The following is a 13,708-nucleotide window of genomic DNA, read 5'->3' as shown; positions in this document are numbered from 1 at the left end:
ACAGATGGACAAGCTGGAAAGACCATGAGTTCGGTCTTAGACAGATTTAGCTAAAGGTGGCATTCCTTCATTCATGTGGAGATATCAGCCAGACACGCTGATATCCGAGCTGAGACCGTTCTGTCATCAGGTGGAAAGGAGAGGAAGAGCTGAGTGTCATCAACGCATAGCAGTGGTAGGAGAAACCATGGGGCCGGATCACTGCAGTGAGGTGGTGTACAGAGAGAGAAGAGTAGGGGACCAAGCACCGACCCTGAGGAACCCCTGTCGATGAGCCATGTGACCTAGACACCTCTCCTCGCCATGACACTCTGAAGGATCTGCCTGTGAGGTGGGACTTGAACCACCATGGGACAGAACCTGAGATGCGAGGCTCAGAGAGTGTGGAGAGGAGGTTTGATGGTTCACCGTGTGAAGGCAGCAGACAGGTCCAGCAGCAGTAGGACAGAGGATTGACCAGCAGCTCGAGGCCAGTCTCAGTGACTCAGTGACTGACAGGAGTGCAGTCTCAGTGGAATGGTCACACCTGAAGCCAGACTGAAAAGTTCGAGTAGGTTGTTGTTCCGCATAGTGTTCAGAGACCTGGTTAAATACTCGTGCTCCAGTATTTTCGAGCAGAAATGGTAGAAGTGAGACTGGCCTGTAGTTTTCAACCTGGGCGGGGTTGAGATTAGGCTGTTTGAGCAGTGGGGTGACATGGGCTTGCTTAAAAGTAGCAGGAAAAGTGCCAGTTTTTAGGGAGGAATTGACAATGTGTGTGACTGCAGGTTTGATAGTGGGCAGGATGGTCTGCAGGATCTTGAGGTGGGTATTGGATCGAGAGGACATGTTGTAGGTTTGAGCTCAGAAGTCTGGAGACCTCATCCTCGGTCAGAGGAGCGAAAGAGCAGAGTGAAGCGGCAGTAGTGGGTTTGAGCTGATTGGGCCGGTCAGGCTCAGAGAACTGGTTGCTGATTGCAGCCACCTTTTCAGTGAAAAAGGAGGCAAACATGTCTGGAGTCAGTGTAGTGGAAGGTTGAGCAGCTGGAGGAGAAAGCAAGGAGTTAAACACCATAAACAGTTTTCTGGAATCAGTAGCAGCACAGATCTTGTTCTGATAGAAGGCTTTCTTAGCGGACTGCAAGGAAGAGGTAAAGGAAGCAAGTTTCTGTTTGTATGAGGACAAATCAGTGGGTTCTTGGGATTTACGCCACTTTCTTTCTGCTGCCCTGAGCCCAGTTCTCAGAACTTCAGAGAGCCATGGACTTGGTTGTTTTTTCTTGGCTGATTTGGACACCAGGGGGCAGAGTTTGTCCAGAGAGGATGCCAGAGAGGAACAGAGTGTTTCTGTAGCCTCATTAACAGAAAGTGAGGAGAAGTGTGAGTGGTCAGGCATGGCAGAGCTCACCTCATCAGACAGCTGTGCTGCTGTGAGGGACTTATGGTTTCTGCGGAGGGAAATTGTCTGAGTGGGTGTCTGCAATTGCGGAAAGGTAGCTGCAAATTTTACCAAGAATACAATATCATAACCTCTGTTCTATCTCACAAAGGCTCCACCTGCTACTGGACTCTACAGATACAGTGGGTGAACCCCAATGAATGAACACCCTGTTGTGACCTAACATCGACCTAGCCTCACTGATCCTGGCTGGCCTCAGTTATAAAGCTTCTTAACAACCTAGACCGCTGCAATGGAGAAGTACGAGGCCTCAAACAACCCAGAAGAGTGGGTAGAGCTTTGCCTAATTTAGGGCTTGTTGTGGCAGAAATTCAGAGACTGGGTGTAATTAACCGATAAATTATGGTTTTACAAGGTATTTGGAAAGACATTTGCCTTGGCCTATCCAGCATGGAGTTTCTTAAAAGGAAAGATTAGAATAAAACACAAGGGTAGAATAATATTTTAAAAAGTTTAAGAGGACATCTTCATTATGATTTAACAGCGTTGTTGGACTGTGCCCCTTCAAATCTCTCTGATCCCCTCAAACCTCATGTTCTGTCACCTGCTCCCTGCTCTCAGAACAGGATGTGATTGCATAATAAACTCTTTCTCACAGGTTTGTCCTTGTACAATAATTACATGTGAGGATTCATATTCCAAAGAATCATTCCTTTTTCACATACCTTGCCAAATCAGATTTATGTCTTGTTGACCTCATTTTATCATGCTCAGACTGAAATTCTGCCACAACAAGACCGAAGCTGTTTTGGCCCTGTGCCTGTAATGCTTCAATCTCACTTGTTTACTCTCTCTTATCTGTGCTAAGTGAATGAATAATTGAATATTAAGGCTCTGTATAACTTTATTCTGCACATAACCCGCTTTTCAATGAAAAAATAAACTTTGCATTTAAAAGTGTTTGCTTCAGACTCTAAACAACGGAAACTTCTCTTTGAGTATTTTCACTTTTACTGCTCGCAAACTGAGGTTTAGCTTTAAATCAAAGTAACCCTAGCATTAAAATGTGACCACTGGACAGACTATCATTGGTCACAAAGATTATTTATTTATTTTTTATTGTTTTAATAAGGTCACTTATGTTTATGTTAAATACCAGAGTGAAATGTTTTGTATTGTTTTGTTTGTTTTAGAGAAAGCTATTTTTATGTTCAAATATATACTTCAATGTGAGCATTCAATAGTAGTACTTTGAAATCAATAATATGATGCATTGGAAGCCAGTGCAAGTCTCTATGACTTAGATGATATGTTTTCCTTTCTTAGTTTTAGTGAGGTCTCGGGCAGCAGCGTTCTGAATAAGCTGCAGTTGTGTAGAAAAACACTGTTGCAAGGATCAAGAGTTCAAAGACAAATGTATGAACAAGTCTCTGTAAGTCTTGTTGAGATATGAATCTTGCTATATTTTGAAGGTGGTAGTAGCCTAGGGTGATTTTGTAATTTGGTGATGTGGGTTTTTTAAGTTCTAAGATCTAAATCCAGAACTGCACCAACATTTTAACACAGTTTTAATTCTTAGGGCACAATCACACATGCGGGAAATTAACATTGGTGAATATTTGGCTCCAGTCCGCTATTATTCAGTGTGAGTGAAAGCCCAAATGAATGATTTCATGTACAGTGGCAAAGCTAATTTGCATTGTTCATCATGTGGAGTTCAACTTTGGTGAACTTTGACCAGCAAAGTTGCAGCCTCAACTAAAAGCAAAGAAGTATCAAATGATGATTTTGCTTTTCTGTAACTGGCTGTAGTTTTCTGAATGAGTCAAGATGGAGAAGACATTGATTGTTGTGATGTTTAGCCAGTATTATGATATTGGCCATGATAAATACAGATTTCCTCACACAGAAGATGCCGCCTAGCTGGTCAGTCAGGAGCGTAGATGAAATAAAATAATGGAAGTAGCCTAGACTGAATCACCCATTGGTTTGTAGACTCCCATTTTGCCATGAGTGTTCATACTGGATAAGCCGGTTGAACTGTGCATGAGCGAGGGGCTGATCTGACTCAACCATCTTTTGTTCATTTGTTTTGTACCACGTTATTTCTGCTGTAAAGTTAAAGCTGCAAAGGCATGGGGGTCTGTGGGGACTGACTTGGCTGAGAGAGAGGAATGGAATGTAAGAACAGGAAAATGTACCAATAGCATCATATTTTAAAGTATTTATTTATAAACAAGATTTAATTCATTAATTACCTAGCAAGCTAGCTTTCTGTGTGCATTACCTCTGGCGCTGCCCAAATCAGCACAAACATCATTTGTGACCATGCCCTTAAACATGAGGGCTTCAAGATGGGCAAATTTGATTATTCCTTTTTGGAAGCAGAGAAAATGGTTTTATCCTTATTTTATTTGAGAAAATGCTTACAACAATAATAGACATGTAAGAAAAACAAAACAGAGGCTGAGACACAATGTTCATTATGTTTATATGACTGTTTGTCTTGACCATTCATCCAAAACTGTGCATTAGTTTTATTTGTTAATACAGAATTGCTCACCGTGCTGCTGATGACAATTCATGCAATTACACAAACTGATTGCACGCAGAAACATGTCAGCCTCAAGCAACAGAAAATTATCGCCCCATAACATTTTATTTTCATTCCATTTCAATGTGTTCTGGCATCAGGGTGGGATGTTTCTTTAAGGTAGACAAGTGAGGTATCCGAGTGGAAAGTATGATGCCTTTCACTCTTTTGCACATTGGTTGTATATCTTCGTATACATTCTATGATGTTTACATGGAAATAACTAGACAATGAAAATATGTAGCCTACATACTGTATGTATAAACTTCTAAAATAACATTTTCAACAGGGCAACATTTTGCTTAGTTAGTTTATTTTTAGTATTGTGCTCACAGACTCAGCAAGGAATTGTAATGTGATGTAAAATGAGGGTCTTGATTAATGTTAACATATCACAGGAAATGGGCACAGGGAAATTCTGAGGGTGAAGAAACTGCTGATATGAAGGAATTGAGTCTGAGAGAAGTGATATCAAGTCAATTTCTCCTCAGAATCAGGTTTGAGAAGCAGAAAGTACTACTTTTCATCCGGTTTATGACTTGGAACAATCAACTAGAATCTATAGTAAAATCTAAATCATGCAGGAAAAAATACATTTGAAACAGGATATTGCAACCACGTGTATGATTGAACTAATGACTAAAATGTACTAAAATGTGTTTACTGCACAAATATCAATACAAATATAAAAGCAGATGAAAAAGATGCTTATTTTTATAATGTATTTCATTTACTAAAGAAAAGTTCTGATACTATCAGATTGTAACTGCAACATGCTGAAATACATCAAATTCACAACTTTTTAAAAAATGTTCTCAGTACAGTTCTCCTTTTGTGGGTTACCCTGAGAAGTGGTCTGTGTCTGTGTATGTGTCTGATCTTGTCCAACCTCTTGTCAAATCCTTTTCACTATAAGGGCTTTACCCGAGTCACTCCTCTTTTTCTCTTTTAATTTTCCTTTAAATAGTTCTCCACATCCTGCTCTATCTCAGTCTCTTTCTTTTATCCTCTCCGACAGGTATCTCTCTGGAAAACTGCTGTGCCTCAATCAAATTATTTGAGCAGATTAACTTTCAGGTAAAGTCTATTTTTTGCTTTACTTTAGTGGATGAAATTTAATCTATGAACTCTTCAACTTTCATGAATCAAGAATATTTTTATGAACCAACTGTATATTGACATGTTAATGTTGTAACTTTATTGTTGTAAGTGTGTGAAAAAAATGAGCTCTGCCAAGACTCTTTTTTTTTTTTTCCAAAGGACAGCGTGATTTATCCAACCTTGAGAGCATCAATCTCTCTCATCATGTCCACTAAACCCATCCAGTCCTACCATGAAGGGGCCTACAAGTCCCTCATGAAAGGTTTGAAAGAGCTGGACTTCCGGAGCTCCAGCGTTCCCTGTGACCTGGTGCTAACTGGAGACCAAGCCTTTCCATTAGCAGTAAACAGCGAAGGCCAGGTCCTGGTGGCAGCCTCCCAGTACGGCCATGGGAGGATTGTGGTCCTGGCTCATGAGACCTACCTGACCACCTTTCCTGCTCTGGTAGAGAATGCTCTGACCTGGCTGAGAGGAGATGGATCTGACAACCTGTCTGTGGGGGTCCAAGAATACGTCAAGGCAGTCGCTGATAACCTCAGCAAATCCAGCTTCCAAGCCAAAGTTGTGGGGGCCTTCAGTGACAAACTGGGGGTTGGTGTGTATGTGACGGACGCCTACAGCGCGGGTGCAAACATGAAGGAGCTGGTGGCGTTTCTGAAAGCTGGAGGAGGAGTGCTGATAGGGGGGCAGGCATGGCACTGGGCTACACAAAACCCTAAAGCAAATGCATTTCTGCAATTTCCAGGGAACAAAGTGTCTGGAGTTGCAGGAATCTACTTTTCTACAGCTTATGGGGGGAAAGAGGTCCTGCCTGTCCAGCCTCAGATCCCATCCTCACTGAAGACTTTACGGTGAGTGTATACGCTTTAATTTTTGTCACTGTATCTGAATAGCTTGACTTTTCTTTTATTCATCTCTCTCTGTGTCTCTTAATCCCTCCCTCTGTTTTCCTCTAATACAGTGCAGGTAAAGATTTCGAGGATGACCTGAAGGTCTTACACCAGGGGATTTCGGAGTTTGACTTTGGGGGTGATATAAGTATGTGTGAGGCCCTGGTCCACGGTCCACTGGCCTTCCCCATTGGTACCACTGAAGATGGACGGGCGTTCCTGGCAGGAAGCTACTATGGGAAGGGAAGAGTTGTTGTGATCGCACATGAGTATCTTCTGAAAGTAGAGGTACAGTCTGCATGAAGGTTTTTGAATGTTGTTAAAGTGAATAATAATAATAATAATAATTCTCTCTAATATAAAAGTCTGTCTTGAGTTAAATTGAGAAATGACGACGATATGTATTTTGTATTAGGTTTGAAAGCAGTATGTCATCTCTTTTGTAAGATTTTTACTTCAGGGCACTTGTACTTGGTTATCTTAAGTTTTCTAAATAATGTTATATATTGTTCTGCCAAGTCATTCTCTATGATTAACTATTGTCTCTTTCTAAATAATGTCTTTTATTACAGACACTGGCGTCCCTTTGGACCAATGCCATTGATTGGTTGGACCAAGGCCGGAACGGAGTTGTTGGTGTTGCGCCAGATGTCAAACTTGCCAACAAGTCAGGGTTAAAGTTTGAGAAGACAAAGCTGAAGAAAGACCTGAGTGTATTCGTTTGTAATATCTGGAGCGATGATCATGCAGAAATCCAAGACTTTGTGGCAGAGGGAGGAGGCCTCCTGATTGGTGGACAACTGTGGTACTGGGCATCGACACACTGGGGAAACCCAATGACAGAACACTCAGGTATGATGATGCAGCTCGAGTTTATAAAATAAGATGATGTATGCTTCATTTGACACTTTTTAAACACAAGCATGCAAATATAGCCACACATAAAGACTTACACTGAGCTAAAAGGGATATACATTTGCACTGTTAACACACAAAACAGTAAAAGAAGAAGGACACAGGTGGGGTTTTAAATACAGACAAATGGACACAAAAAGATGAAAGCTCCAGTAAAAATGACTATAATGTGGGAAAGTTTGAGTATAAATTTAAGCTGGTGAATCTGCTGCATCCACAAAAAGTGTCACACACTCAGTATCCACCTAGTTCAGGAGTCGGCAACCTTTACTATCAAAAGAGCCATTTTTGGCCAAAACATAATAATCTGTCTGGAGCCGCGAAACATATTTGAAATTTAAAATGAAGGTAACACAACACATTTAGTCAATATTAGCAAATCAGTATTATTAATCGGTCAATATGAGTATTCATTAATATGTTTTACAACAACTGTCTATTATCAAACTATTGCCCAGATGGCTACATAATATAATATATTTATGTGGTTTTCCAGTAAATGAAGTTAGACGTGTTGAACTGTGTTTAAGGGAACAAAATCCTGAAAAAAATGGGCCTGGGCCTGATGCCACCAAAAATTTATGGAGGAGGTTCCAACAAGCCCCTTGTACCTAACCAGGCCGTGAAGAACGCCAACCACTTCCGCCACCGTCTTCGGCGTTTTGCTGGCAGTGTTACACAGGGTGACAAACTTACCAAGGATGAGGAAGAAAACCTTAAACAACTGGGCATAGAGTGTGCCTACTTCTTGAAGATGGAGGCTCATGAGAGCTACCAGTACACACACGTGCTGTCCGTCCTCACTGACATAATGAAGATATCTGGCATGCCACAGGTGAGCAGTGAATTAATTCATGGTATGACTGTTATTAGCGTGTGTATAAAGAGGGCTCCTCTTTAAGTCACTTGTATGGTGTATCTGCTCAGTCAAACAGGTAATAATAATTACTGTACTGTGTAATACAAATAACTACAAAACCAATAGCATAGCACCATAATGTTATCATATTTGACTGTTCGCATACATTGGATTTTCTCATGTATCAATGATCCAGAAATAAGTTTCTCTTCTACTGAGAGATCTGGTTGTGTTACAGCAATCTGTTATATAATCATTCATATTGAATTTGTTTCAAGGTGAGTGAGAAGAACCCTGTGAAAACCCCCAAAGACCACCTGCTCCTCAGTGTGGGGCCAGAGGCGTATAAAGTGTCCCCAGATCGTGATGCTCTCCTGCCGTACCTCATCAAGGATCTCCCCTCGTTGCCTTTGGTCAATAACCAAAGAATCAGGGTTACTGTTAACACTGCAGGTCAGTTGTATGAAATGATTTTGATATAAATATGCAGACCTGCAATTTGTCTCTGTACAATTTAATTTCTTGCAGTAGTGTGTGTGGTTTTAAACAGCATTCCTGTTAGGAAGGTAAAACCTCTCTTGTGGTTTTGTGTAATGTAAAAGGAGGGGAGGAGTGGATCAGTACAGGTCTGTACCTCTCCCCTGGGATGAAGACTCAAATAACCATTCCAGCAATGATTGTCAACAAGAGCTGGGAGGTACAGTATACAAAATCAAATAATTACTGAGTTCATTGTGTTTGTCATTGTTTGGCTGATTCAGACAAGTCAGGTCCTGTCTGGTATATACATTGTGATCAACGTTTTTACATTGTGCAGCCATTTTATGAATTGTTTATGATTTACAAGATCTTTTGCAGTAGTGTAATAAGGAAAGCTGCTGACGTACTTTGTTGGAAATAAAAGTTTTTAATGTTTGCAAGATATCAAAAACGCATTTACATTTTATAGGGACAACGTGTAAAATGAGGAGAGGTATTCCTCTTACATCACCTCAGAAACCTCACTTCTCTCTCTGTTCTTATCTCACATATTGTCTTTTTCGTGTCTCCATCTATTTATGCTGTTATGTCCCATTTTGTTTCCACTGACTTTACATACATCTACAGAAAAATCAAGTTGACTTTGCACACAGTTTTTTTAAGCAGTTAAAAATATTCAATTTCTTCCACAGATCCAGATCAGTTGTCAGTCAGACACACTGAATCATGATGAGTTGAAGAGAGCACCACGAGTTGTTCAGCGATTTCCTGTTACCAGGGAGAGGATGCAGCTGCAGAACATGTGGGGAGGACTCATCTACCTGGTGGCTCCACCCAACACAAAGGTGGAGGGGGCAGAGGTCATAGTGCAACAAGCGATATCTGCTCCTTATTACAAGTCTGGTGAGTGTGTCTCTGTCCAGAGATGACTGTGACTGAGGTTTGACTCAGATGACTAAGAGGACAACTATATTTTTGAATTGTCTTTCATCATTTTAAATTGTAAAAAGTCCTTTTCACAGATACATGTTATTTAGTTTGAAGAGCTTAGAAAACATTTAGTGCTGCAGTGGTGTTTATTGCTTTCGTTGAAGCAGTTTTTGGCACAAGGACTTCATGCTGTACCCGCACTCCATCTACAGTGGGACTATGATGAATATTTACAATACCTCAAGCCTCTGTTTTGATTTCACCCCAAAATCAACTCTGTTTATTTCAGGTGTGACAACAACAGCTGAGTGGTCATCACTGCGCAAAGCTCCTGCACCCTGGGCAGAGATGGAGTTTGACAACATCATCCTCACTGCACCATCAGATAGTGTTCGAGACCTGGAGCGACCTGAAGAGGTGGAGGCGCTTTGGAATGAGATCATGAAGGGTGTCGCTGACCTGGCTGCCATACCACAGAAACTTCCCCGAAAAGAGCGTATTGTTGCAGATGTGCAGATTTCCTATGGTAAGTGTGATTTACTGTCACATTTTCACATATTCAATCAAATGATTTCTCAGCTACACTTGCTGTAAAAGAGGGGTGGTGTGTCCATAATTTTTTTATTTTGAAATGACTATTATTGAAATAATTAATTGCAATTTTAAATAAATTAGATTTAAAGAAAAAAGGGTTTGATAGATTTTCAGTCTTGCCACAGATTCCATGCTTGCTGTGTAATTCTTAGATCTGCAATGGTTGAAAACGTTTCTAGCTTCAGGCTCATGATTTACAATTGGCATACAAGCATCAGTAGGCATGGTACATTTATAGTCAGGATTAATAATGCAAATATTGTATATTGTCAGATATTTTAGAAGCATTGATAGTATACTGTAGTTATACCACTGTATTATAGTTCAGAATACTGAAAGTAAATTGCGAGAACTTCCAGAAACAGAAGCCATAAGATATTTAACTTTTTTTGCGGCTCAAAAGTTTTAAAGTGCCAACTTTTTATTTAAAAATCATAACTGAAGACAGGTTTTCTTCAAAAAGGCGAATGTATGGTGTGCTCAGCTCATGAATGGCATCTCCTCTTTAAAATGTTGTGTACCACTCCAGATAGCAGTGATATTGATCTAATGTGTATTGTCAGTTTTTTGGGAACTGTAAAAATTAGGGCTGTCAGCATTAACACGTTAATCGCAATGCGATTAAGGTCCATAAATAGCGTGTTAACTTTTTTTTAAGACTATAATACTGTTACACTTCTTTTATTACTAAATTCTCTCTTTTCAGGTTTGCTGCATGCAGGATATCCTATTATGATGTACTCAAAATATGCAAGTGAGCTGTTCAGTGTGAAAGATGCCAAAACTGTGGGCATTTGGGGACAACTTCATGAACTGGGACACAACCAACAGAGACCCGCCTGGGAGTTCGGAGGCCACACCGGTGAGGCCACATGCAACCTGTGGTCTGTGTATTTGAGTGAAGAGGTGCTGGGAGTCGACAGAGCAAAGGTGGAGTGAATTAGTTTTATTTTTTGGAAAAATGACTAAGGCCCAGAAAAGCCAGGCCTATGAGTGTAATTATGCATTGTGAAAAAAGTTCATATAAATAGATAGCATTGTATTTATCTTTTTACTGTGATCTCATGTTCCTCAGTCTTGTTATCCCCCCTTGGTTAACACTGTAAAATGATAAGTGCTATATCTTCAATGCAGGCACATTCAACTGTGGCTCCAGCTGCTCGGAAGAATACTATAGACAAGTATGTTAAAGAGGGCAGGCAACTCAGCAAATGGGAAGTCTGGACAGCCCTGGAGACATACCTGCAGGTAAAAAAGAAATACAGTAGGATATTTTACATCCTGTAGATGCTTCAGTCTCAGTGGAGTCACCATTTATCCAGATTTGGATCCCTAAACAGACAGAAAATGCAAGTAAGGCTGTGAGTCTATAACCCTGCTTCTGCCCCAACAAGGCTGAAGATGAAATAGAAAATAAAATGTTTGGTGACAATTTTGATATTTTAGGCTTAGAATAGAATAGAATATCTTAATTGTCATTGTACATGTACAATGAAATTGGATGCAATCCTATCAAGTGCAAAACAATAAAGTGCAAATGCATCAGTAAATATAAATAGATAAATAAAATAAAAATGTTTCTAAAACTAACTATAAAAACATATTTTAAAAACTTAGGGAAATATTCTATAAAAAGGAAAAACACATGCTTGCTGAGGAGATGTAGGGGCTAAATAGCTTTGAAGGACTTTCTTGGTTTGTTGTTGATTAAAGTTGTCTTCCTCTGTGTAGCTCCAGGAAAAGTTTGGCTGGGATGCCTTTAAGAAGGTGTTTGGTGTCTACCACAACATAACCAGGTACCCAAGTGACAATGAGGGAAAGATGAACCTGTTTAATGAAACCTTCTCCAAGGCTGTCGGCATGAACCTGTCTGGGTTCTTCAAATCCTGGGGCTGGCCCATCATACGAGATACCGAGGAGAAACTCTCAAACCTGCCTCCCTGGAATGACCATCCCATGCTCAAATATGAGTAAATTTCATCTTGTAGCTGATTAAAGAAAGATGGGTGTTAGTTTATAACTGGGGTGTAATCTTAATACATTTTTTAGGACACAAGTACCCCCCAATATACAGAAAATTCTCCCTCTTTGACCATTTTTGTGCTCATATAATGTGCATACATTTTGGCACCAATCAATGTTACTTTCAAGCACAATGGTGAACCTTGAGCCCACATAATGCATTGACACTGGTGCAGGTTGTGGCTGGACTGGATACTAGTTCTGCATAGACGCTTAGGCAATACATAATCCAAGACTTTATTTCCGTAACATTTAACAGGAAAGTGATGCTGAAATGAGTGGGGTCTGCTCTCTATGATGAAACTTAACAACAGGTGTGTCATGGTTTGGGTGTTATGTGTTGGGTTTTTGTTATAGTTCTTGTTTTATTTTGTAGTTTTTATCCTCATGTGTCATGTCTGCCTCTCCACTTCCTCCCCATTGTGTGTTTCCCCTCCTTTTTTTGATGATTTAGTTTCACCTGTGCCTGATTGGCCTCTTGTGTTTTTGTTATGGTGCCTTCCTCCTCTCTTTGTCTATTTTCCCGCTCTTTTTGCTCCTCACCTGTGCTCTATTAGTTGATCATACTCTGTGTATATAAGTTTCTGTCTTCCCCTCACTCTTTGGTTTGTCTTTAGTGTTCCCTGGTCCTGTGTTTGCTCGGTGTTTTGTGCCTTGTTTTTTACCTTTGTGCTTTTCTCTGATCTTTGCCTTGTTTTTGGTTAATTCTTAACCATTAACCATCTTGTCACCTGCTGTTTGTTGGGTTTATTTGGATTTTGCATTCTGGACTTTATCAGTTATTATAGAAACATGCTTTTTGTTTAAATAATGTAAAAAATAATGTAATAATGGTAATAATTTAATAATGGTTGCTTCTGTGCCTGCATTTGGTTCCACACCTTTCAGCGGTCTGCTAAACTCTTTCCAGTCTACGCATGACATAGTATGTCAAAAAAAAGTTAAAGTATAGTTTGTCATGAAAATCACATTTTTTTTCTGTATAGTATGTCATACAGTGATATAGAAAGGTGAATATGTGTTTTTTTAATCCAGCAGAAATTTCTATGTATAATTAAAAAAGTAATGTCAACGTAAAAGAATAACAATACTCTTTCTATGTATATATATAAAAAGACAATTTCCATAAAAGTAAATTTGCAGCCGGAAGCAGCACTGCTGGTCAGGGTGTAAAGGGCTGTAAATTCAAAACTATGAGCTGACACAAACAATCTGTAGAGCTGAGAGGAAACTGTGGGGTCAGTGATTGATCTCTTTTTGTGTCAGCATCACTATGAACAACTTACACATAGCCAATCAATCCATTGTCAATATAACAGTTTTGTTAAAAACACATTTAAACCTTTTTTAGCAACCATAAAAATATAAAGCAATTCATAACTACAAAGAATATTTCAATTAAAGAGTTAATCTTGGGTCTTTTTTAAGGGTCATATTAACTCTTATACTTTTACAGATATTTAGGTGTTTCCTTTTTGGTCTTTGATTGATCATTTGCTCTAAAGCTGTTGAAAATTTTCCTATAGACTTGTGCATTAAGCTTTTGGTTGGTTATTTGGGGTGTTTGATACTGTAACCCCAAGGGAGTGGTTCAGTTATATCATATGTATTGATTGATTCATTTATTCACATATACAATAAATGACTGCACATGATGGTTGATGCAGGCTGTGTTTGTAAAACATACACTTTTTGTGTTTTTTAGTTGTGTCTGTTGCCATTTGACTTTACTGTCAATGAAAGAGACAAGTATACAGTCACAGTATCCCTCTGTCATTTATTTTCATTCCTGTATTTGTGGTTGAATGAGAAGAATAAGAATATTACTCTCAAAGCTCCTGAATGGTAACATGCACCATGTTGACAACAGCATAAAACACAATTTGTTGTTACTGTATCACCACGCTTAAAAAAAAATATATACCTTTTTTACAAATGTCTTATAA

At 39.5% G+C, this 13,708-nt stretch overlaps 1 protein-coding gene across 1 annotated transcript; it reads left to right on the top strand.

Moving 5' to 3' along the window:
• The first annotated feature begins 4,913 nt into the window (after window positions 1–4,913).
• LOC121943659 (TRPM8 channel-associated factor homolog) lies at window positions 4,914–13,417 on the top strand. Its single transcript, XM_042487236.2, has 12 exons — window positions 4,914–5,048; window positions 5,232–5,923; window positions 6,034–6,250; window positions 6,535–6,814; window positions 7,408–7,712; window positions 8,015–8,189; window positions 8,339–8,433; window positions 8,909–9,119; window positions 9,436–9,672; window positions 10,447–10,670; window positions 10,875–10,988; window positions 11,472–13,417. The coding sequence occupies exons 2-12, from the start codon at window positions 5,277–5,279 to the stop codon at window positions 11,712–11,714; spliced, it is 2,748 nt and encodes a 915-aa protein (XP_042343170.2). The 5' UTR covers window positions 4,914–5,048; window positions 5,232–5,276; the 3' UTR covers window positions 11,715–13,417.
• The last annotated feature ends 291 nt before the right edge of the window (window positions 13,418–13,708 follow it).

This window comes from Plectropomus leopardus, chromosome 6 (genome assembly GCF_026936395.1).
Source record: "Plectropomus leopardus strain MGB_pleo_1.0 chromosome 6, ASM2693639v1, whole genome shotgun sequence".
Classification (NCBI taxonomy): domain Eukaryota; kingdom Metazoa; phylum Chordata; class Actinopteri; order Perciformes; family Serranidae; genus Plectropomus; species Plectropomus leopardus.
The sequence above is the reverse complement of the archived record's forward strand: the minus strand, read 5'-3'. Positions and strand labels throughout refer to the sequence as shown.